General features: G+C 41.5%; 1 protein-coding gene across 1 annotated transcript in view; it reads right to left on the bottom strand.

Annotated features, from left to right (window-relative positions):
- LOC104350103 (glypican-5) overlaps positions 1-26,709 on the bottom strand; it is a 383,557-nt gene that overhangs the window by 342,569 nt on the left and 14,279 nt on the right. The window contains exon 2 of the mRNA XM_086468316.1: positions 15,048-15,209. Within this exon, the coding sequence (XP_086324442.1) occupies positions 15,048-15,209 (162 nt within the window). The remainder of the gene's footprint in view (positions 1-15,047; positions 15,210-26,709) is intronic.

Below are 26,709 nucleotides of genomic sequence, written 5' to 3' on the forward strand. Positions count from 1 at the left end.
CAAAAGTGGAGAAATTCAATCCAAACAGATGTCCATGAAGAAGGCACAGAACAAGGAATCCATGCTAACTTCAAATCTGATGTATTGCACATAACACTTCACAGCTATCTTTATAGACAGATCATAGAATGGTTTGGGTTAGAAGGGATCTTAACGATCATCCAGTTCTAAAACCCCTGCCATGGGCAGGGACACGTTCCACTAGACCAGCTTGCTCAAAGCCCCATCCGACCTGGCCTTGAACACTGCCAGGGAGGGCGCAGCCACAGCTTCCCTGGGCAACCTGTTCCAGTGCCTCACCACCCTCACAGTAAAGAATTTCTTCCTAATATCGAATCTAAATCTACCCTCTTTCAGTTTAAAACCGTTAGCCCTCGTCCTATCACTACCCTCCCTGATCAAGAGTCCTGCCCCACCTTTCCTGAAGGACCCCCCTTAAGCACTGGAAGGCCGCTATAAGGTCTCCCTGGAGCCTTCTCTTCTCCAGGCTGAACAACCCAAACTCTCTCAGCCTGTCCTCACAGGGGAGGCGCTCCAGCCCCCTGAGCATCTTTGTGGCCTCCTCTGGACCTGCTCCAACAGGTCTGTGTGTTCCTTGTGCTGGGGGGCCCAGAGCTGGACACAGCACTGCAGGTTGGGTCTCACCAGAGCAGAGTAGAGGGGGAGAATCCCCTCCCTCAACCTCCTGGCCACGCTTCTTTTGATGCAGCCCAGGATACAGTTGGCTTTCTGAGCCACAAGCACACATTGCTCTTCTCCGCAGGGCTGCTCTCGATCCACTCATTGCCCAGCCTGTGTCTGTGCTTGGGATTGCCCCGACCCAGGTGCAGGACTTTGCACTTGGCCTTGTTGAACTTCATGAGGTTTGCACAAGCCCACCTCTCCAGCCTGTCAAGATCCCTCTGGATGGCCTCTCTTCCCTGCAGTGTGTTGGCCACGCCACACAGCTTGGTGTTGTCAGCAAACTTGCTGAGGGTGCACTGGATCCTACTGTCTATATCGCTGACAAAGATGTTAAACAGCACCAGTCCCAGTACTGACCCTTGAGGAGCACCACTCATCACTGGTCTCTGCTCAGACATTGAGCCATTGACTCTTGAGTGTGACCATCCAGCCAGTTCCTTATCCACTGAGCGGTCCCTCAGTCAAATCCATGTCTCCCCAATTTAGAGAAAAGTATGTCATGTGGGACAGTACTGACTGTTTTGCACAAGTCCAGGTAGATGACATCAGTTGCTTTTCCCTTACCCACCAACACTGTAATGATGATGAACAGTCATTTCAACTTAAGGTCACATGGAAAAGTAAGTTTTAGTGAGAATGATAGTCACATACTACAGATTTGACCAGATACCTCTACGCAGTTATGGCACAGCAGTCTTTCATGTTACTTTATCTCTGTATCCTTACAAAATTCAGACTGTCTCACCACACTGGTGTACACAGGGCTGGTCCAAGTACTGCTTCAAAACAGCTTTGATAGCCATGCGATGGGGAGGAGGGGAGAAGGCAGAAGGAAGCAGCTCCAACTGTTCTGATGTGCCATCATCCAATTGCAAATCAGTGATTCTAAACTAGTGGTAGAGCAAGCAGTAAGTAAAGGGCCAACATTAAACAAGGCATTCCCTGCTCCACACATACATTCTTCCTCCTCTCCTCCTCCAGTGAGACACTTAAGGGGAAGACATAAAGGACAAAGGAGGAAAACTGAAGTAAGAGAGAGGTAAAAAATGATAGATCCATGTATTGGTCCGTTCTTGCTGTGGGTGTCTGAAACATGCAAACATATAACAACAAAACAAGCATATAAGCCATTTTCCTTTCCTTATTTCCAAAGTTTGCTACAATTCTAAAAAGTTTTGGAAGTATTTTGTCTGAAGGTAAATTCTCTCTGAATAAACTCAGTTAAAATCGGTTACACCTCTCTTTAAACTAAAGTATCCTCAAAGCCTATCTGCTTCAACCACAATGCCCTCAACTGGTGGGCAGCCTGGGAAGCCATGACATTCTAGAGTAACAATCAATATTTTGAACCAAGATGAAGCACAGAAATTCTGAAATCTGATCTAAAAATCCCATCATTACAAATGTGCTTGTAAACACTAAGACTGCTATCTCTTATACTGAAAAATGTGATCATATTGCTTTTACACACCCTCCATCTGTCTATATTCTTCTGTCTCTCACATTACAGTAACACTGTAATCATCCTGGGACTGGCACAGTTTCTTAGAGGTTTTTTTTTTTTTTTAAATACAGCACAGTGAAGTCCTAGCCCATAAATAAAATACCACATGACAGTAAAAGAAATAAGTCATCTTCTGTTAATAACTGGAAGACAAAAAAAAATTTTATCCTCTCTTCTTACAACTATACACACATTACAGTTTAGAACAATAATGCATTATGTAACACAGCACTACTATAAAGCATCTATATGAACTGCTCAAAAAGTAAAAACCAAAATACAACTGCATAATAGATACGAATTATCTTTTCTGAAAAAAAAAAATTCAGAAGAATCTAAGACATTCCACATTTGCCTCCTAAAATATGGTAAGAAAATAACGAAAGCATATTTCCTAATGCAAGTTAACCTGAAAAAAATATTTTATTTTCTGAGTAATATTCGTTTCATTCACTGAGAGTCTACAGGTTGCAGAAGACAGCACACTGAAAACTGAAATGCCATGCTATCATTAGTGGGGCATGGAGCTTAGGTTTGAATACATTGTTTTCTCCTGAACATACTTACTTTGATATATCTGCTCTCTTAGCCTTGCCAATCTCGCTCAATCATATTTTTGAAGTCTGAAAATGCAACAGTGAGTGAAAATGAAGTAAGGATTTCCTGTAAATCACTCCTATTGCATTTAGTTTGTTATCGCCAATGTTTTTTCTCCTATTTTTATTGAATTGCCCAACAGTTTCAGTGTTACAGTACCTATACTCTTGCTCAAAGAACATCTAAAATTTTGCGTCTAAGAAAGGCCTGAAAGAATGCCTTTCCTGTTTTCAACCTCACAATAAAAGGACTAATAAGAACAACAAAAGGAAGTTTAAACAACCAATCATCTTTAGGAGGAAAAGATGTGTAATGAGAAGCTGAATTACCATTGAAATACCACCCCCACCCTGCCCCATAAACTGAAGGACAGCCAGTAGTCCTCTTTATTTATTCCATGTAAGTTTTGTGCAGGAACTACGTTCACAAGCTTACGCTCCTATTCAAAAAATTTGTCAGAACCATTGCTTCTCAGGTCTTCACCCTCTTTTTTCACAAAATGTCAGACTAACTCAGGCAAGCAGGAACTTCAGCTTGATCACACTGAGAACAGCTTAATTCCTTAAGATTTACTGAAGTACTCACACAGCCAACAAAGTCACTGGGTTGAGGGACTTCATATAATTAGAGACTGAGCAGTAATACTACATGCATGGAAATGTCATGTCAGAGAAAAGTGAAATAGAGGGAGAAAACCACCCACCTTCTAGTCCATGGCAAGGAGGCCGCTGAAATTTGACAACACGGTTGCTAACAAAGTGTTTAACTCCAGAAGAAAGTAGACACTAAAAGAGATTCTAGAAACACTGTCATGAAAATGTTCCCCTCACAGCAGCAACTTTGTTAAAGCCTCCCCAGGTAGTCAAGCCCTCAGATTCACTTGCTCAGTCTGCTCTTGCAGGTTTTTCTTAATTTTCTTTTTTTAAGGAATGAACATTTTCTCTCCAGCTATCTTTGTGTTTTCTTTCTATCTGGAATAATTTATCATTGATTTATTGGGCTACACTTCTACCATGCTTTTATACTCTGGAGATATGGTCAACAGCCTGACAAGGTACTGGAAACAACGAAGAGTAAGAAAAAGATAGTAACGGCAGTCAGGTGAAATATGGACATAGAAATACAAGGTGACCAAACACATGTTGTGTGTATTCATTAGATTTCTTGTTCTAGCACCAATATGCCCTACCCACATTGCATGAACAACAGTTATAAATAGATAATGAAGAGACTCTCCCTGCCCCAAATTGCTTACATGCTAGGTCTCAAGTGACAGCCACAGTCAGACAAGCTCAGGAAGCAAGTTTACATGATGATTATAAAGGCTAAATGGATGATATCATACCTAGATGATTTACTGTTTCCTTTTAAATGTATCTAATGTATATTTCTCTCACCAATTCACGTGGAATTATACCAACCTCTCAAAGCCTTGGACCAAACAATTCTCTAAAATCTGAATTGAATCACTTTTAAAAGTAACAAATATCTAAACAACATAACACTTTTGCTTAACAGTCAAAGCAGTGTAATTCTAGTAACCAGTCAAAAACTTTGATACTCCTAAGTATATAATGATTACCAATATAAGCTTCTGGCAAGACTAATACTACCCAGTTATCCACAAGCACAGTTCTGCATATTGCATTCTTGTAAAACAACTGCATACTATTTCATAAACCAAATCTGCATACAATGTACATACAACTCCTGTAACAGTAAACTACTCACAGTGCTGGTGACTCCACAGTATCACTGTTAGATTGCTGATCAATATAAGGTCATTTCAGTATAGTAAATTAGACTCGATACAAGTTTTCCTATGTTTAAGGAGAAATCCAGGACTACAATAGAGTCACTAGCTTTAGTTATCCTATTAAGACTTCTGTGGACATGATATTTGTTACTAGGTATGGTTTACAAGATAATGATTTACATTCCATGGCTAGAATTAAGTGATCTTCCTAAGTTTTCATTAAATTTTCCACTTGAATTTGCTATTTTGAAAGCATAAAGTGATCAGAATTTGCTGACAAAGGAGTGTCATTTACTCCGTTATTCCTTCCTTTGATTTTTCCTGTGTTCTTTTAAAGATTAATAATTTCTTCTTCCTAACAAACTGCCCAAATTACAAGGCGTAGGATACATTAGTGCAATCAGAAACGCATATAAATTACCAAGGTAACAGTTATTTACATTACTATAGCAGTTTGGGGTGCTAGTAAAACACGAGGATCACAGTTACTGCAGAGATCCAGGATAAAGCATGGTACCTGTCTCAGAGCTGCCAATAAAAGGAAAGGCAAACAACAACTGATAGGTACACACAGGAGGAAGGATAAAGAAGGGCAAGAGCATGACAAACATGGTCAACATTATGGGCAGTGTATTCAGCATATTTTGACCTTTCACACGTATTTTGTTTATCATGACCTTAAGGAGAGTTTTAAGAATGGCATTTAAAGGAAGACAATGAAGGCACAGAGGATCTTTACAGTGTACACTTCTCTAAAATGAAAGACAGCACCGGAAAAGACAGAAAGGTACCCATCTGAATTTTTATACCGAGTGAATGAAAAAGCTGGCATTACTGGCTTGTGACAGTAACTGACTTTTAGATCATGAATCACAGCATGGGCTACACTCAAAAATACAAGATCAAAGGCATATTTTAGATGCAGGAGGGTAGCAGAGAAAGTGATCAGTTTTACTAGGGAAACGATCTTTTCAGTAGGATTCAGATAACCTTGAAAAAACAGTGAAAACAGTAAAAAACATCGGATACTTGATTTTCATAATGTATACCATGGAGGTGAAACAGTATGGGAAAAATCAAGAGGCACAGAGAGTTTTATAGGACATGAGAGGCTGGGATGAACTTCTGCACACATTCATTTTATGTTACATAATGCACTACAGAAAAATTCAAAAGCTGTAGGCTTATTAGGTTTTTTCCACATTTAACTTTCAGCTTGTGTATATATATAGAAATGAAGCACATTCCTTAAATTATTTATGGACAGTAGATCAACACACTGATTCAAATTTCTAAGAAAAATGGAACAATACAAGACACCAGGTAAGAAACACTTTCATTCTCTTGTAACCTACAACATGAAAGTGTCGATCTGAACCTAGAACCTTGACAAAAGTATACACACAGCTTCTGAAAAGGTATTATACCAAAGGATCACAGGTAGTCTTTCAGCCAAAAAAGAATACCTCACACTATTCAAAATCTTTAGACACTGAACACACACAAGCTGCTTAGCAAGTTCAATAATCACCATTCACAATGTAATGTTAATATTTACTCACAGGCCCTGGCACATCACCAAGATTTTCTTTTAATTTTGCACATTCAGAAGATAAAAGTGAGAGCATTAGGGAATATTCACATCGCAAACTATGCTTTTTATATTTTTCTGAGAAAAGGACAATTACAGGAAAGAATTTAACATCCCTTCCCTCACCCCACATGCAGACAAAGACTGAAGTCTTAGCAAAGCCTTAGGCTCTAAAATGGTGTACAGAAGACGAATAACTATACTTGCAATAGCTATACTTTTAAACAATAAAACTTCAGAATCAAGTGACAATGTAATTAGTAGGCAGCATGTTTAAAGCAAGCAACCTGATGCATAATTAAATTGCAGTCAGCATGTGATCAACATTGCTAGTTTTTCTGTGATAGCCAAAAAATAACCTTGTGAAAGAGGAATTCATGGACAGTGGGCCCAACAATGGATAATTATACCAACAGATGATGGGCATACCTCAGTCTGGACTCAGAAAGCTCTTGAATCTAGCTCTTTGCTAGACCACTCTCCATCATTTTCGGTAAGTCGTGGGGAATAGGTGACGTGCCTGAAGACTGGAGGAAAGCAAATGTCACTCCAGTCTTCAAAAAGGGCAAGAAGGAGGACCCGAGTAACTACAGACCAGTCAGCCTCATCTCCATCCCTGGAAAAGTGATGGAACAACTTATCCTCGGCACTATCTCCAGTCATATCAAGGATAAGAGGGTCATTAGGATCAGTCAACATGGCTTCACCAAGGGGAAGTCATGTTTGACCAACCTGATAGCCTTTTATGAAGACATAACCAAGTGGATAGATGATGGTAGTGCAGTGTATGTGGTTTATCTTGATTTCAGTAAAGCATTTGATACCGTCTCCCACAGCATCGTCACAGCTAAACTGAGGAAGTGTGGTCTAGATGATGGGGTAGTGAGGTGGGTTGTGAATTGGTTGAAGGAAAGGGGTCAGAGAGTTGTCGTCAATGGGACAGAGTCTAGTTAGAGGCCTGTATCTAGTGGAGTCCCTCAGGGGTTAGTACTGGGACCAGTAATATTCAATATATTCTTCAATTACCTGGATGAGGGAACAGAGTGCACTGTCAGCAAATTTGTTGATGACACAAAACTGGGAGGAGTGGCTGACACACCAGAAGGTTGTGCTGCTGTTCAGAGAGACCTGGACAGGCTGGAGAGCTGGGCAGGGAGAAATTTGATGAAATACAACAAGGGCAAGTGTAGAGTCTCGCATCTGGGAAAGAACAACCCCATGTACCAGTATAGGTTGAGGACAGAGCTGTTAGGGAGTAGCATAGGGGAAAGGGACCTGTAACAAAGAATAAGGCTGGTTTGTAATGAAGTATGTGTATGTATGTATGTATCCACTGCTGACTAACTAACTAGTCTTTAGAGATAAGAAGGAAGCAAAGTTAGCCAAATGAAGGACACCAGGTGGAATCCTCCAATCAGACTGTGGGGCTCAAGGAACACAAAGGACTGAAACAGGAAAGATAAGGAGGGAAGCTAGCAAGAGCTGGTTCTGTGAATTGGAAAAGACCCAGGATGATACAGGACATTCGCTACAGGACAGGTTCAAGACTTTAACCATGAGGAAGACTCAGATCTTCATCCCCAAGGACCACCAACGGAGGCATAACTTGGGCGGACTAAGGTGGGGCTATGGGAGGAAATTATGTTAATGAATTCCTGGAAATGATTAGAATAAACCGATCTTTTCTTAGAAATGTAATAAATATATATAAAATCTGTAAATATAAAGCAAGAATCCTAACGCTTGCGCGTGCACGTATGGAAGGAGCTATCCCCCGTGCTGCCCGGTGCCACAATAAAGAATACCTGCTTAATAACACTTAGTTGCTATTGAGTTTTCTTCAATTCAGATCTAGAGGTCCTGGTGGACAACAGGATGACCATGATCCAGCAATGTTCCCTTGTGGCCAAGAAGGCCAATGGCATCCTGGGGTGTACTAGAAGGGGTGTGGTCAGTAGGTCAAGACAGGTTCTCCTCCCCCTCTACTCTGCCCTGGTGAAACCGCATCTGGAAGAGTGTCTCCAGTTCTGGGCCCCTGAGCACAAGAAGGACAGGGAACTGCTTGAAAGAGTCCAGTGCAGAGCCACAAAGATGATGAAGGGGGTGGAACACCTCCGTTATGATGAAAGGCTGAGGGAGCTGGGTCTCTTGAGCTTGGAGAAGAGGAAACTGAGTGGTGACCTCCTTAATGTTTATCAGTACGTAAAGGGCGAGTGTCAGGAGGATGGAGCCGGGCTCTTCTCGGTGATGTCCAACGACAGGACAAGGGGCAGTGGGTGCAAGTTGGAGCATAGGAGGTTCCACATGAACATAAGGAAAAACTTTTTCACTGTGAGGGTGACAGAGCACTGGAACAGGCTGCCCAGAGAGGTTGTGGAGTCTCCTTCTCTGGAGACATTCAAAACCTGCCTCGACGCGTTCATGTGTGACCTACTCTAGGTGGTCCTGCTCTGGCAGGGGGGTTGGACTACATGATCTTTCGAGGTCCCTTCCAACCCCTAACATTCTGTGATTCTATGAATTATCATTCTCCAGGGAACAGCAGGATAAAAGGAACACGTGTTCGTATTTCTGATATATTTCCCTGTTCATTTACTGGCCCCTGGACAAGACTGTGTTAGGTGCCCCTGCAGCCTCCCCCGATGTGACAGTACTTATGTGCAGCATGGGGAAATATACCGCAGTTGCTGACATTTCATCAATTGAGATGGCACTAACAAACAGGATAAAAACAGGATGGCAGAATGAGACCATCTCGCACAAGGGTAATGCTTCACCACTATTGCACATAAGTTTCCTGGTTACACAGGCTACTTATTTCTGACAGACTCTGGCTCTCCTACCCCTACAGTTCTTCATCTTACCTTGCCTCCACTCACCATAAACTGTTTTACAATGGATTGCAAACCAAAGGAATTCCTTCCTCCAAACTGATGGCACACTAAGCACACTGGATTTATGAGCTTTCCGATAGTACCAAAACACAAAGGAGGAATATTATCACCAAAGAGTTGATGCAGAATACCCCTTCCTCTTACTGCGCTGCTCTGAAACACTGACCTGGTCCACTGTTAGGGCAAAGTAGCCCAACTGTGCCAAGATCAAGTACAAAACAAGCATCTCACTTTTCTGGCAAACACTTCAGGAGCCTACAATCAGCCAAAATTCTTACACCCTCCAAGGTCTCTGGAAATCATAAATACTTTTTAGAGGGATCAGAAGAGATCACAAAGATAAACTAAGTGATACTCTTGGCTCTTCCCATGGTATGATGTGTCACTTTAGGAAAGACGTTTTCCCTACCCTGTGCCTTACTTTATCCATCTCCAGCACCAATACACCCTCACTGAAGTCCTTTCCAAAAGTGCTTAAGATCTACAGGCAGAAAGTAGTCTATGAAGAGCTATGATTACATTTCAACAGAGAACAGCAGTAGCCAAAAAAAGGGCTGGTTTTGTCATACGGATGAAGCCAGTCTTCTCCCACCTAGAGCCCCACACAAGACAGATGGCAGTAGTCCATGTGCATGCAGTTCACACACGCAAGGCTACAGATAAAAACGAATATTTCACCTTCCTTGGGCTCCATACATAAATCAGGCTTTCACTCCAACTAGAAAAAAACAGATTGTTTGGTGCATTGGAATAGGAAAGAATAGTATACAGGAGATGGACAGAAATACTCTAATGGAGCCTCTCTCTCCTATCTCTCTCTCTGTAGGGAGTCACTTTTGCATTGAACTAAAACCAAATTATACATCTCTGCCAGCTTTCAGCTCAAAGGTTAGCAGGGTACAAAACTCTACTTAGCAGGTTTATATAAGTGGAAAGGGGTGAATAACAATTTGTCTGAATAAAAGACCAAGTAATATTGGATTACAAAAAAGCTATTTAAAAAAAACCCACTTCTGCATTTCTATAATCCAGCAGTAAATAAAGGAAACCAAAGGCATTGCTGGTGACGTTGGCTTTTTTTTAAATAGCTCATTGATTTTGGACTGCATCCATCTCCAGCATTGTGACTACACTTCATACAGTAATTAACTACAAACCAAAGTACACTTCTCCAGCCAAGTCTTTTTTGTTTTGTAAATTTCATCACACTTCAACACCACTAACCAGCCACCCCTATTTCAAGCTGATACTCCCAAGTTCAGTAAAAACAAGTATCAGCAACGCTGCAACTCAGCCAAATTAAAGTGAAGAATGTTTTTTACTCCATATAGCTCTGAGTGTCAGTGTACTATATTACTTACTTCTGCAAACATTCAGGTCAGTTGATTACTGGGCCCACAAGATCCACAGAAACCAGCCGACCCTTCCCATTCACCAGGGAGGATGCCAGATGAAAAACTTTGTACGTAAAGGACTTTTTGGATCAACCGAGCATTAAGTTTCAGGCATTTTACTGACAATCAGGAGTGCCAGGCTCCATCCCTGCTACAACTAGGTTCTCCCCTCTGCCTCGTACCATTCATGTCCTTCCCAGTTGCCTGCTTGGATCAGATAACAGAGCAAAACAATGTGTGTGCACAGCAATGTCACTGCAACTCCTGCAATTAGAAATAGCAGCAAGGAGCATTCCCAGTTAGCATCTCCCCATTCCATATAAAGCAGAACATAAGCATAGCTTTGTCAAACTCCTTGCATTAGGAGCGAGGGGAAGTGTGCTACAAAGCTAATCCACCCTCCTATAGCTGGGAGAATACGGGAACACCTGGCCCCACCATTTGACCCCCCAAGGTCAAACAAATGCTATTTCAGAGAAACAACACGGGATTATTGCTTTATGACCAAGATTATTTCATTCATGAAAGAGCTTTCTCTTCAGATGCTGTGAATGAACAATTCCTTTTGCCTGCTGTAAAAACAAAAAGTGCAGCAAAGAACAGTAATTTTTTTTTAAACTGCCAAGCACAAACAAAGGTTTTCACTGTATCTCTGATACCTGCTAATTTGGTGACTGAAACGTGATGTAGGTTTCAAAGTATCTTGTTCTGCCTCTCTGCAGAGACCATCAGCAGAACAAATAAATTACCAGTGTTTGGATTCTCGTTACCTCAAATTAGTCTCAGCATAAGATGACAGGAGCAGAGCCAAGCTTTCTGCAGGTCCTTACATGGCAACTGTTAGCACTCCATAAAGGACACAGAAAAGGGAGGCCAGGTTTCTTTCTGCTCTCTGTCCACAACAAAGCTTTCCTGTCAGACTATTGATACCTCTTCTGACAATAACTTTCAGCCTTTACACCCACACCACTTTTAATCCACCAACAATGAAGCAGTTGCCTTGCTTGGAAGCATCCCTGAAGAGTGCAAGACCGAATTGGGGCAGGGGGGGAAACAGAAAGATGACTGTACCAAGTAATATGTAGTATCACCACAAAGACAAAAATCTAAGATGAAACAATAAATTTGTTTATGTGCAAACCCAAAAAAGGTTGGGTCAAAGAAAACAGTAAGTACAAAGGAGAATCTTCTGGTTGCCAAAGGGGAAAGTGAGTTACAAAATTAAAGCATCCTTTGTGATCATTTGTTGAAAGAGTTCTGCCGGATACTTCAGGCTGCAGACATAGGAGCAAAGACAGAAAGATGGGCACAGCTTTGGATAGGACAAACTGATGTGCTCCAAAATGCATCCAAAACAAAGCCACCTGTGAAGAGCCAGTGCCATACTAGAATCATTACAACTGTCACATTCTCCTCTGTTAACACTGCTCCTATTAGAGTTTGGCACACTTACGCATCTCATACACTTACTCCACTTTTCCTTTGACTCCATTTGGAGCAGTTACTAATAACATATCTGTGGAGTGCCCAATACCATGGTTATGACTTTTAGGTTACACCACGGACTGAAACATAGGAGAAAGTGATTCCAGAAGGTTTCCATGAAACACTCTCCCAGTGGCTTGGTTATATTCAACATGTCAAACACCCAAAAAATTTTGTGACAATGGTTCTGCAGGAGCTGAGTCTGATGACATGCTTCCCAAGCAGCCAGCTGGCCCTTTCATTCCTGCCTCTCTCACTGTCTCCTGTCCCGGTACTAACAGGGAGGGCATTTTACAGCCTGCAGCTAATGCCAATGTGCCTCTTCCTACTCAAATCAGGTGTAATAGCAGCAGCATTAGAGACAGGAGTTCAAGCAAAATACATCCATGCAGAAGCTTGATTTATTAAGAGCTTGAGCAAGGACTGGGTTGCTAATATTGAAAACTTTAAAGGGGGAAAAATAGCAGGACTGAATCATAGTGCTAAGGCTGCCCATATGTATGGATTGGGCATTACCCCAAATATAACAAGCCATACCACAGCTGTGGTATATTTAATCAAGTCTTACAGAATAATTATTTTGCACAGCTAAATCCAGTACCTGTGGAAATTGTCTTATTTCAGCTGTGGGCGACGCTACTTAAATAACGTTTTCAATTTCAAAAAGAAAAAAACAAAACAAAAACTCTTCAAGTCCAAAATGTCCGGTCAACTGCAGTACCCAAGCAGTGTAGACTGAATATTTATCCAAACTCATATCAAAACTCCTACTCACACAAGAAAGCTCTTTCCTAGTCATACCTGTGGCACCTAAATGCAGGTCCTCAGAACTAAGTGTCTTTTGACTTCCATGAAAGAATATGAGATGAGAACTTAAAAACATTCTCTCTCTGTCCCCCCTCCAAAAAAGTTGCTCTCTCTTTCCACTGAAATTTAATTCCCACCACTATATTCTCAAAGCTGGACTCCTGGAAATCAACTTCTTACCCGTATTAGTCTTGAAAATTATTTCATCAGTACGGATATAATATTAACAGTATTGTCTGCTAGAAGTGCATAAAACGCAGTTCTTTTCCTCAGCAGTAGGCAGCAAGGCTTACTGCTGCTGTGCTTTGACTACGCTAACAGTAACAAAAACGTATACATATGAGAGTAAATTGTATGTGAAAATTGTACAAGTAAACACTACCACATACAAACGAATAAATTGCCTTTATTTTTTTTTAGCAAGTCTGAGCCAGTTCTCACTGCTGCAAGAAACACAAAGTCTGAAAGGCACCTGAAAGCTTCTAAAATAAGGATATTTCTTTTCTCAGACTTCAAACATGCTTTTGGTACCCTCAAACTTTGTCATTCAAATAAGCAACAAACCAAAACAGACCAAAAGGACAGAGTTAATTCAATGCAAAGATCATCCCTCTCAGTAAATGTCTCACACAGTATTACTCTTAGCAACAGAAAGTTTATACAGCACAAGATGAAGAGAAAGGCTTTTCACTGACACCTGTGACAAAACCAAAGCATAAAAGCAGCTCCCAATGCAAAAGAAAAAAGTTACATTTTTCAGGTGTTCCCACCTAATGCAGGCAGAAGACCAGCTGTAACAAGTTACAAACAACCTATTTACCCACTTCCAGAAAATGCTTGTAAATTTAAACTGTGTGAAATGTCTAACTACTTCCTCCATTCTATCAAAAGGCTTCATCAGCAACTAACAATAAAGCCGCTGGCTTGACCTAAAGGGGATGGTAGGTTAATCTATTCTGACCTTATCTTTATTCAATCATGATCCTGGAAGATTGCTTGAATAACTTACCAGCATTTAACAATGCCAACAGTCACTCTTTTACTGCAGTGCTCCTCCAAAGTGCCCTCAAAGCAAATTTTTTAATCATGGGGGATATTAAAAATTTTCAAAAATTAATTGCAAGATAAACCAAAATGCCATTTCTCACTCAATGGTACAAAACAGACAAAAGAGAGGTAAACGATCAAAAGCAGAAGAAAATTTTTATCTTGCCCTTGCACATTTCTTTTGGACTTCCACTATCACTTATTGTCAATTTTAAATAATATGCTATCTCTTATTAACTGTCAATCACATTTTTTTATTTACAGTATTTTCACTCAAATGGAAGAAACTAGACAAAAAGCTACTATTTTATAAAACCTGCCTTGTAACAATAGGCTTAATCATACAGACCTCAGCACTTTGTATTTTTATAACTACTGGCTTGTTTTCAAAACCCATTCCACCATGGTGCTCAGCACTAAACATAGCAAAGCAGTGAGTTAAAATTAAGGACATAATTAGGCCCACAGAAGTCAGTAAGCCCTATTCATCACTCAATGATTGATTTAATCACTCAACTCTCAGTTATTTAAAGTTCACAGCCTGTGGTTAAAGGCCCTTCTGAAGAAAAAGTCTCCTCTGCTCAACACTCTCTAGTGCACAATCCTACAGAAGCATTTTCCTTCCTTTAATAGTACAATAACCATCTGTATGAAGGAACTACAGAGACTTACATCAACCTGTTAGAGCAAGGTAGCTTTGAGAACAGCAAGAGTTATGAGAACGACTTTCAGTGCGGGTTCCTTCATGCATTCACGTTTAACTGTGTGACCGTAATTCTTGAAACAGATCACTCTTCATGTGACTTGCCAGGTAGTGAAATATTTTGACATGAAGAAAGCGCTGTGTTCTCATTTGACATACCAGTTAAAGCACTTCTTCAATAGCAACAAACAAATGCATTTTCATTTAACTTCCTACTCCTGTAAATGGTTTGGCAACACAAGAGAATATCAAAAAGCTCAAACAAGCATCAGGCATCTCTAATTGACATTTGAAAATGCCTTGAAAAAAATCCATGCCAATCTTTTTTAAAATGATCCCAGGAACAAGGTCTAAGCTTAGATCTATTCTTAATTAGGATACGCAGATGCTTAAAATACCAGTCAAGATTAAGTACCATCACCTTTTTCCAAAAGCAGGATCAAAGAACTGGGGAGTAGACTATAAGCCAGTGACTACAGCATGAGACGCAAGAGAAATGGAAAACAAAGCAAAGAGCTTTTCCTCTTGATTGCAGAGGATACTTATAAAATACCCATAGGATTGCAGCACCACTAAAGTTCCTACCTTGAAAAGCTGTGATGTGACCAACAATCATGTACTTCAGTTCAAAGTTCAGTGCCTGGATACTTTGAGTCCTCTCCCTTCGAACAGCTGCCTGGTAGCTTTCTTCCATTTTTTTGGTGCAACATGTTGGTGCTCTATGTTGACAGATCTGTAAATCTGACTCTTAAAGCAAACAAGAAAAAAACCACATTAATTAGAAAGCCTTCCAACTTACACCATAAAAATAAATAATGCTTCTTAATGTCAAAACCACCACGCTTAAAATTTTGAAACAAAACAGAACCCATAAGGAATGATGCTTGAAACCCAGTTATTGTCTCAAGAACACCAATTTATGACTGTTTCACCTAAATTTGGATATCATCACATTATCAGCTGCTAACTTATTTTCACTATTAAGAGTATTGGGCAGAAAATCATCTAAACGCAGTCAAGGGCACAGCAGAATCAATGAAGATGCACATGCAAAGGGGCAACATTTCCACTACACATCTTTTACTTCACAACTTGAGTGAAAACCATGCCTTAAAGTAGGATCCAATATTCATCTGCACAGTGCCTCAAGGAACCACCTATTCACCTCTTACACTAGGGGAAGCCTCTCAAAAATCTTCAAACTCCTAAGCAGCTCACCCCCCCCCCCCCAAAAAAAAAAAAATTAAAACAACTGAGTTTTCTAAAAGCTATGGTAGCTGGAGTGGCTACCCACCTCCCTTTTCTCTTTAGTTTTAACATACTTAGTTCCTTTCTGAATCAGATATTAAAACAAAACAAGAAGCAATAAACCCGCAAAAATAGAATTGATTTCTGCAGCCTGAGTTTAACTGTCTAGGGCCAGAGACACCCAGAGCTGCGTACAATCACTGGGAAGGCAGAAGCTGATACTTCTTTTTCTAGGCTTAACTCAGTGACAGTCAAGAAGTATTCCCCTGAACCAGAAAGAACAGGTTTCAAATTTAGCAGATCTCCATCTACTTAACAATAACCTGGAAATTTTTGAAACCAAGTTCTAGCCTGCCTATATGTAATAAAGGCACTGAAATCAGTCCCACCTCACAACTACAGAGGAAGTTGAAAGTTGATTAAAAACAATTTTTGTGGAACATTTTTGGGAGGTTTTGTTTGTCTGTTTTGTTGGTTTTTTTATCATTCCATCTTTGTATGTGTTTCAGTAAGTTTAGTGTTCTTGATTAGGAAACCTACATCACACTCTTGTGATGGACGCTCAGAACACTCTACACCATAGGATCTGCAAGTACTAGAAAGTTTTGGAAAGGGGCTGTTACAAATATATGTTTTAAGGGGAGAAAAAAAAAAGGCAAGGAGAGCAAATCCAAAACCAGAGGCATGCATAAAAAAATTCCAGAGCCAAAATACTCACACAACATTAAAATAAAGCAGATATTTGCAATGCAATTTCTTAGTAAAACAAGTAAGAACACCCCAGCAGGACGCCTAGCACCAGAGTGTTTCAGGCATTTCCTTGCCTCCACCTCAAGTTGGAAACCAGGGTCCTGACAGAAAGGGGCCACAGGTGCCCACCTCCATCCCCATCCCTCAGGCTCTAGGGAAGGAGACACCCTTTCCCAGGAAGGCTGGTGCAGCACTGGGGGCCAAGCTCCCTGCTTCCACCCCGCCAGTGGTTTTAACGGCCATTTTAACGCCTGACAGCATACGGTGGCAGCCCAGCAGGAGGGCTGGGCCCAAAGCATCAGCGAGGCACTGGCACCCTTCCTGCCACCAGGTCTGGAGCTGGTCTGTCCACACGCTGCCTCCCCAGGGCAGCCTGCCACCCCTCTGGGCCCAAGGGGATCTTGTTTTAAAATTGCTGTGAACACTGCTGGCAATCCCTCCCCACACAGTAACAACAGGACCAGAGGAAATGAATGGGTGGTAACAACCCTAATTCTCCAAAAGGCCATATTCTGCCAGAGGATTTAACCCAATGCAATCACACTGCATTAATCCCCATCATCTGGCCTTGCAGACTAACTCATAGATAGAGTCCACATAGAGTTGATGACCATGAAAAACAAGAGGGTACAAGAATGTACACTGAAAAGTCAGTAGAGAAACATCCAAGCAACAGGCTCTACTCAGGGTGAGCTCCGGCTCCAGGTCAACAGCACACTGAGACCAAAACTGCAGGGAGGAGCTTCAATAAATCTCCCTTGCCAGGAAAAAAAATAAAAATACCAAGCTAGTTGAAACACCTCATTTGACTTGAAAATGTTGCTTGCAGTTTACAACTCTCATTTAAAAGTGCAGCTAATTTATGTCTCAAAGGTCAAAACCAAAGCAAAATATTTCAATTTACCTACATTTTCATATCAGCTCACAAACAGACATCAAAGTTATCACAGACTGGGTTGACTCAGTGTCTTGGTTTGAAAGACAGGTGTCTGCGGAGGAAGGCAGGAGCCTCCCTTGAAATGGAAAGTGCAACCCCCTTCCCTCCAAATTATTATAATTTTGAAATTAACAGACCTTCAGGCAAAGATATGGGGAATAGGAATAACAGTTCTTTACTAATATATATATATATATATATAACACAAGGCAGGGAAAAACAAACAACCCACTGGTTTACACTGACAGAGTCAGAAATACAACCTGACACCCTGTTAGGGTGGCAGTAGCAGTCCGATAAGATGCTGGCTGCAGTCCTCCTGAAGCGATGGATGTAGTTCTGTTGAAGCAGCGATCAGGTAAAAGAGTCTGGTCTTCCTCCGAAGGTCCAGTGGTAGGTAGGTAGCTCTTGCCCTCTGGAACTCCAGTGGGGGGAAAAACTCCTTTGGGAATCCAGTGGAAGAAGGCTGCTAGGGTGTTTGAAATCTCAGTTTTTATTTGGCATGGACTGCTTGGCTCCTTCCCCCCGGGCGGAGCATCTCACAATGGGATGGGGAGTCGTGAGGCAGTTCCTCGATGGGCCATTAACAGGAGATAGTCCAGGAGCCAGTTATCTATGGGTCAGGCGATAAGGCATTGTTGTGCCCATTAACAGAAGATAGTCCAAAGGGGGGAGGCAGGGAGCACTGCCCCACCTGGTCTCAACAGCTCCTGAAGATGGTAATAGAATACTTTTTTTTTTCTTTTGGCACATTTTACACTGTAACCTAGGACACTCAGGATAGCATTTTGGAGGTGAATTTGTTTCTCATGTCCATATAACCTCAAAAATAGGAAAACAGAACTCTGCCCACTCAAATCTGAAGTCCTAAACCCTGCTGAAAGCCCTTGAAATGAGACCACCGCACACTGGCATAAGCCAGCAGGCTGCTAAAAGCAGCAGCAGGAGGGCTGTGTACTCGTCACCAACTGGGCACGCTCATCTCCTCTCATCTGCCAGAGAAGCTGTCCCAGGTTGAAATTAGCTTCTTGGCCAGGCTAATTTTAACCTGGATTGATTCTCTGATCCAGTTCACCCCATGAACATATGTTTGTTCTGTCACAAGGACCTGAGTGTCAGGAAAGGACCACTTCTCTGAGCTGGCACAACAAAGCGTATGTGAAATTATAGTACAGGCTGCCGAGCAACTAAGTCAGTTTGCAAGTAGGAGTCTGAGCACAGGGGTTGTAAATGTTACTCAGCATCTGCAGTGCTGGGATGCTGTTACTCAGAGCATTTCTCTTTACAGTAGCCCTCTGATTCTTGTTTGAAAGGCTTTTGCAAAGCTCAGACCTGTATCAAAAGGGTTGGAAATACAAAGTGCTCGGTGCTGACCACGTGCTGGTCCTGGCAAGAAAGGCTATGCATGGCTATCAGTGCTGCGCCTAGCATTCCCCTTTGAACCCAGACACCACAGGAACCTGCATCTCTTCCAGAAAGCTTTAAGAAGAATACGGATATCTCAGCTGGGACTGCACTCCTGGGATTCCCTACCCATCTATCTCCTCCGATGAATACTCCAGGAGCCTAGTTTTTAGAGGAGACTAGTTTTTGTTGGTCCAGAGCCAAAATTATGCAGAAGGCACTCTTAAATAGAAACAGCACTAAGCCTCTGACAGTTAAGGAGCCTGATGTAAAACAAAGAGCATTAAAAGACCAGCAAAGAGCAAACCTGCTCCCCTAGCAGTACTATCAGGTCAGTACTGTCATGCACAGAGCTTGACAATTTCACTTGCTTCAATGCTAGCCTGGGGGTATCACTTTTAACACAATTGTAGAAACCTAATAAAAGCTTTCAGTACTATATATGCCTGGGTGCTGAGATTACATTAGACATGATTAGTAATATCTTGAAGTCTTTTATAATTCTGATACTAATTTTAGTTTCTCTCATCTCTTTCATCTTAATGCAAAGTACCTTCTCCAACAGAGAAAGAAGAGGGGAGGAACACAGTGACCCAGTAGCACACTGCATGAACACTGCTAAGACACAGACTAAGCACCACAGCTCTCACCCCAGTGACGGACAGCACCCTACAGTGCTGCAGCAATCACCTCTACTTAATATGGGCATTGCTGATCAGCAACAGGGAGACAACCTTTAGGGCAAACTCATCCTTGAAGTTTAGGAACAAAGCAAAAACACACCATTTGTGAATGAGGGAAGAAAGCACCAATAGCATTATTTCAGCAATTGATCCTGCTACTTTCCCCCTAGGACCTTCTTACCTGCTTTCCCCACGCTGCCTCTTACTTTCTAAATAAGAATTTAATTTGGAAGGAACCTCTAGTTCAACCTTCCCCTTAAAACAGGTCAAACTATGTAAGGGCTTCATCCAGCCAGGTTTCAAGCATCTCTGAGGATGGATGATCCCACAGTTTCTCAGGGCCTCTGTTCCAATATTTGACCACTCTTGTGGCAAAAAAATAAGTAAATGAAATTATCTCTAATGATAATTTCCCATGTTCCAATTTGTGTCCATTGCTTCTCAGGATATCACCATATGCCTGGCTCCCCTTTCTCTAGTTCCCTGGAAGTGTTCAAGGCCAGGCTGGATAGTGCTTTGAGCAATCTGGTCTAGTGGAAGGTGTCCCTGTCCATGGCAGGGGGGTTGGAACTAGATGATCTTGAAGGTCCCTTCCAATCCAAACCATTCTATGATTTCATCCCAACAGATAGGTGAAGACAGCATACAATCTCCCTTAATATTCTCTCCCTACAATTGAACAAACCCAGCTCCCTATTCCCACATGTGCTCCAGCACCCTGACCATGATGGGAGCACCCAGCTAGACTCTAACTCTGTGCCACAGATGTGAAGCACTTGCATCGCAGGATGCCTCCGTTTTTATTTCATTTCCTTATGCCTGAACTTACTGACAGAGCAGAACACCTTCCATTTTACATGCCGGGGCTTCAGTTCCAAAAGGTTTATAGCTTCCCTAAAACAAATCAATTTTCTGCTTCAGATCAGATGGAAGGATTACTCTGATGATTATGTATATTATTTTTCCATTCCTAATCTGTTTTTCCCATGAATACTAGTTAAAATTGTGGGTAAGGTTTTTATTTTTTAAAGTGAGAAAACAAAAGAATTTACAACCTTACTGTTATTATAAAAAACAGGATAAAGTATCTTGCGCCACTTTGAAAAACAGAGACACATTCAGAAGAGCAAGAAAAATTATACTAGAGTCTAAAGCACGACCATTTTGGAGGGCAACAATGATCCCTACTCAAAACTCCTCTGTAACCTTAAAACACTTAGTACATGCCAAAGGCATCACCTTCAAACACCTCCCTGTCACAATCATAAATTACTTAAAGTGCCAAATGCATAGAAAACTACGCAGTCTTACCTGATGTCCATGTGGCCAGCTCTACTGAAAACAGCTGTGGAGTATTTTGGTGTGTGCCGCTTAGGGATATTTTTTTTGTTTTCAATCAGCAGAGGGTTTGGGCTCCATTCTGGACTTTCATACAAATAAAGTCAAAGAGACTTTGGCTATTAAAGCTAGCTGAATTAGTCTAAGTTCCTCAAAGCAAAGAGAGGCCTGCTTTGCAAATAAAATTAATTTCTTCCAAAAGCTAAATATATATTCATTTTGCTATCTGACCACACAATTTAACAGTTCTTCTAACACACCATAGTGATGTCAACTGCTCTTCGCTGTCTTTCAAATGCTGTACACACTGTAAAAGCTACACAATGAAACCAGAAAGACAGACTTTTAACACAGGCTAATCAATCTACCTTCACCAACTTTTTCAAAGACAGGCTGATTTTATTTATTTTTTTTTTAAACAAGCTGAGCCTATAGCTTCCACTGCACAGAATACTCCTAAGCAAGCATGATCAGAGGGCAAGTTTAGTGCAATCTGTCTTCTGATAGTTCTTATTCTCTAGTATTGTGACAAACATTTAAAAGGTATTTCTAAACAAAGCTTTAGTCCAAAGCCCAAGATTCTAAAGTTGTACAAATGTCTTCAAAGACTCCAAGATTGATTACACCTTGATAACACAGTGGAAGGTGCCAAAAGTACCTTGCATTGTGCCTGGCCCAGCTGAACAGGAGCCAACACTTCATCCTTCTTGAGACTCATCTGTCTAGTGCAGCTGCTGCCTCAGCTAGAAGAAAATTCAGCAATTAAAACCCAACTAATTTAGGGGAGGAGGCCAAATCAAATTAAAAAGGAAGCAATTTCCAGCCAGGGCTCCCCCTGCAACTACTTGGTGCATGAGAAAAGCCCGCACTAGCACAGCCACACCAGGGAAAGGGAATCCAGCCACTGTAGACCACCAGAATTTTATGAGGTCCTTCCTTTTTGTAGCTCTTGTGCCCCAGCAGTGCACTAAAGCCAACATTACCTTCAGCTACAAGGCTGCTGTCAAGAAACACTCATCCACAGAAACACAAACCATCCTCACCTAGCAGGGAGCACAGCTTACTGTGCACAACCTCACATCACAGCTCTGTCCCATTGCAACTAATAAAATGTTCTCAACTAGAAAGACACGCAAAGTATATGAAATCCATTGATCACAATGCGTGCATAGTCAAACAGCTACTACTTAATTTGCCAACGTTTAAAATGTGGTAGTTACTATGCTTGAAGTAGTGCATGCCAGGAATTACCAGAAAAATCAACAAGCAAGTGCAAGAGACTAACTAGTGCACAGCATTATGCACTGATGTAAATAACTGTGGTATGTTGAATAGCAAGTAACTCTATAAACCTTATGTTCCCATGAGCAACGGGTAACACCCAATAGGCTCCAGGGGGCAGAGACTCCTTCTCTAAGTCAAAGGTCTTCCTGTTTCATGTAAACTGTGGCCAGACCCTCCCACACACATCTTCTGACTAGTCAGAAATAACTTCCCAATCTGTTTCTAACTCTTCCCTCTATTTTGTTAAAATATCCCACTATCAGCTTTAATATAAAGATTACATAGACAAACAGTATGTTAAAGGTCCCTTTAAGGCCAAAAAGCTGAAGAAATACCAAAGCAGGGCCTGAATTTGTCCCTTCTGTCTATATGCAGCTTGACAACACATATATATCCAGCATGACAACTTACAAGTGCAGTTTGGAAAATACAAGCCATGAAAATTTCCTTTCCCCGAACCCTTGTTTCATATTGTACATTAACAGAGATCAGTGGACTTTACATTCTCACTGTTATTCTAAAATACAGTGAAGCATCACTAAGGACATGACCAGATGTGCTATTCCAGTTGAAATAACCAAGGCTAAAAGATAAACACCTCCAGTTTTATCGAGCACCACTTAGATGACCTTACTAATGTAGATGACCTTACTAATGTAACTACTAGCATGTGTAGCTACTTCCAACTCCACTTAAGTCAAATATCTTGCATCAGCTCAAGAGTTCTTGAGTAGACCTGGAAAAAAATTTAAAAAAAAAACACCAAATGGGAGGACCATTTTGATTGCAGTGGAATTATGCCAGCAAATTCAAGAGAGGTGTAAACCCTCAATGGGAGAGGAAGGGAGAACAGCATGAAGTACTAGATGTCACAACTCCTGAGAACTGGCAGCATCAGCAAGTACCACAGCTTGTGGGACAGCTGGAGACCATTAAGTACTGGCTCTCAGTAGCTTCCAGAGCAGGAACTCTCCAAAATACACAGGTCTTAAGGGCAGCATTTGCACAATGAAGTGTTGTTAGGCCTGTTGCTAGGTTCTTTTTGTCCGAGTTTTTCCCCACTTCCCTCTGTCGCTTGCCCAGCTCTCACTGCTCTTATTATAATTTTTGGCCCAGTTTCCAAACCATCTTCTGCCCTGCACCATAGGTTACTACATGCCTATTCTTATTAGCTTTTCCACCTTGACATGTACCCCATAGAACCTATCTTGTGCCTGGATCCAAGGAACAGAATGCATCTGACTGTGCCCTAAACTGAATGTCCCTCCACTCACTGAAACCTACACAACCATTAACTGGCCACTTCCTCCCGTTACTCCTGACTCCCTCTGACCACTTCTCACCCTCCTCAGACAAGGTCTTCTTCTACTGTTCTTCCCCATGATCACTCAGCTACCCTTTTGCCTGCCTTCCTTCAACTGCTTGCATACCTGCGAGATGTCCTTGAGAAGCAAAGCAGTTAGAGACATTTCAAGCTCATGGGCCACAGCTTCCCTGCAAGGAGTAGTAGCTGTTGCAGAGACAGACCTCCTCATGCCACTCATCCCCACTTTTCTCAGTTGCTCCTTAGAAACTCTAGCTGTACCCAGGAGGCTGAAAGCAAACAGCCAAGGCGGCAGTTGCCAACACTATTGCTTGTCTCATGCCTGTTATCACACCTCTGATGTGGTTCCCATGGGCACTCCCTGATCTGCCCCAGGCACCTTCAACCATGTTTTTAAAGAGATGGTTTGCCTAAACTGGTCTACTTATGTGCAAAGCAAGGCAGGGAGCTCGTACAATATACTGTCACAGTAGTGGGTGACGCTGAGCAGCTGGGGGCCATGAAATCCTCCCTCACTGATGCATTTGGCTTACAGTGGTCTTCAGCTTGGTACACTGGAGTAATAAGAAGGGATGGAACATGTACACAGGAATGGAAAATCCTGTAACGTGTACAAAGCACTTACAATTAGAGACTTTTTGATTGTTCCCAAAACAGCATGGTTTTCAGTAGGATGTTGGAAGATGCACCTTGGGTGTCAATGCCAAATGGCCACATCACTATTGCTCCTAAATACTCTCCTTAAGAAACAAAGAAAGGGTGGTTAACCTCCCACAGTTCACTGCTCCCTCCTCTGGTCTTCCCTCTGCCAGCCCTGATCTGAGAAACAGCAAAATTTCAGTAGCAGAAGGCATGAAACCCACTTTACAGAATCTCAGTCCAAATTCTTAATGTTTAAAACCGAGCAGCTGAGAAGAGACTCAGCTTGGTAAGTGCCAGGTGTTGAGGAGGTCAGGCACTAGCTGCCATGCCCAGGGGAGAGCACAGTGGTCACTGCTCCCAGATCTTGCACTCTTATAGACAGGTGATAATTTTTTTAATGCTGATTAAATGAAATAATGGTACATCAGCCCAGTGCTAAGTGATACAAATTCTCTGAATGTGGGCCTATCTGGGAGACTTGCTGACAGTAAGACCGTGAATGCTGGAGGGCTTGCTAACTCTGCAGTACATGCAAATTCAAAAGACTTACACTCTTGAGGATTCATCCTTCTCTTTCCTCCTGGAATTGATATAAAAGCATGAAAACTAGACTGATACACATAAAGTACATTTTAAAACAATCTAGGCTGCTAGAGGTCAGTGGGCCTACATCAAAGAGGTTTCTACATTATTTACTGTAACGCTAATCCTTCCTCAACTTTCTGGGACAACATGTGTAATCGCAATACAGAAGGCAAAAGAAAAATTATGAGAAACTTTACTAATTTATTTAGAGTCTACTATGACTCATCTTTCATTATGTCTCACCACATTCACAGCAGAAAAGCCCATACATTTTTTCCAACACCAAAAGTCATAAATACATATAGAATATTTCTGAGGAGTCTAGTAAATCTCCCTACTCCACATCATCCAAACACAAAAATAAACTAAATAACTGCATTTCTGCTCTCCAGTGGGGAAAACATTTCACTGCTGCAGAACTCTGCCTTAGAGTACTTGAAGAAAGTGCCACAGAAACCACATACAGTGGAAAGCCTAAACTGAAACACAGCTATGTAGCACTCTGTGGATTATAGTGTTTACAGAAAAACTGAAGATGTTTTTAAATGAAAGATGTAGGCTTCTAGCCCTGTAGAGTTACAAAGAAAACTTCCAAATGCAAATCGAGGCTGCCTGTCTAGTTCTACAGGGAGTCAACATAAAACAGCTTCATGAGAGGTGTGAATTGCCTCATTCATCTCAACTTTGAAACCTAACAATAATTCACATGTTAATGCAACTGTTTTACCAAGGACAGATGACTTTTTTTTTATAAGAACCACTTCCTAATATGCTTTACCTGTTGTGTTAAGATACAAGGTGGCATAGCAGACAAAATTTCAAAGATATTGGGTATGTTCACGTTCAATTGGATTTCTTATTCTTTTTCATTTTATCTGCCAACGTAGAAATCTGTAAGAAGGTTAGACTGGAAGAAGAAACAAAAGCAAAGGAAAATCTAAAGGAACCAAGGGACTATTAGATATTTGGCCACAGCCTCAGAAAGGGCAATTGCAAGAACAGTATTGGAGAAGCGAGGAATAGCAATTCCCCAACCCTTCCTTCCCCCCCGCCAAGACTTGAATACTTCCACTTTTGAAATCTCTCTTAAAAGCCATACACGAAGCCAAGTGCTCAGACAATATGTTCTCTTTCCTTTAATTTCTACTTCCTATGTATCTATCTTCCTTGAAGTGTTAATTTTGAAGCTCAAATCCCAAATGCTTTTGACCAGTTTGGCTGTTTCTTGTTCTGAAGTCGTGCACAGAAGCTGACAGTTTTACACAGGCTTACTGGACAGTTTTTATCAGAGTTTTTACCAGTATTTAAACTAATTTCTTTAGGATTCCATTCCCCCCTCCATTTTATTTCTTTATATTTAGGGAGAAGAAAGGGGAAAACTCTAAAAACCTAGGTGAAATACCCCAAAATGTTAAGAAAAGCACAATGAGTTCTTGATACTATTTACACAAAAGGAATAGCAATCATTTACAGAGCTGAACCACAACTAAGCAACCGATTACTAGGCAAGACACCTCTCAAGAGGGCAAATTATTCAACTCCACACAGTAATTAATTAAAACAGGCAACAGCAAGACTACAGCATCACAAGGTCTCTGCATCTGGTTCCCTTTCTTTGGTTCCTTATGCAGATAATGCCACTGCTGTCGGAAGCAGAGACACTAACGTAAAACTAAAGTTTGTTGCCACAAATTGGACCCACAGACATTGGAAGCCAACCCACAGCAGGTAAAAGAGGAAAGAGTTTAACATACACGTCAGTCTAACTAGAGATGAATACTCATTCAGCATGAGCACGCAGAAGAAATAAAGTTTGCAAGTGCTGCCTCAGAAGTTTGACCCCACACTGCCATGCCAGTCTATTCCTCTGCACATCCACACAGCCCTGCAGGTAAGGCTGGCAGAAAGTGCAGGACAATATACAGTACTTAAGGGTAATGAAACAACAGCCTGGAACAATCACCATTCACCACACTCTGGAAGTACCATTTGACAGCCCCACAGGTCACATACAAGAGACCAGTAGCCTGTTTCTGATGGTCTAGGCTGAAT

Source organism: Leptosomus discolor, chromosome 7 (genome assembly GCF_034619465.1).
Source record: "Leptosomus discolor isolate bLepDis1 chromosome 7, bLepDis1.hap2, whole genome shotgun sequence".
NCBI classification, from domain to species: Eukaryota; Metazoa; Chordata; class Aves; order Leptosomiformes; family Leptosomidae; genus Leptosomus; species Leptosomus discolor.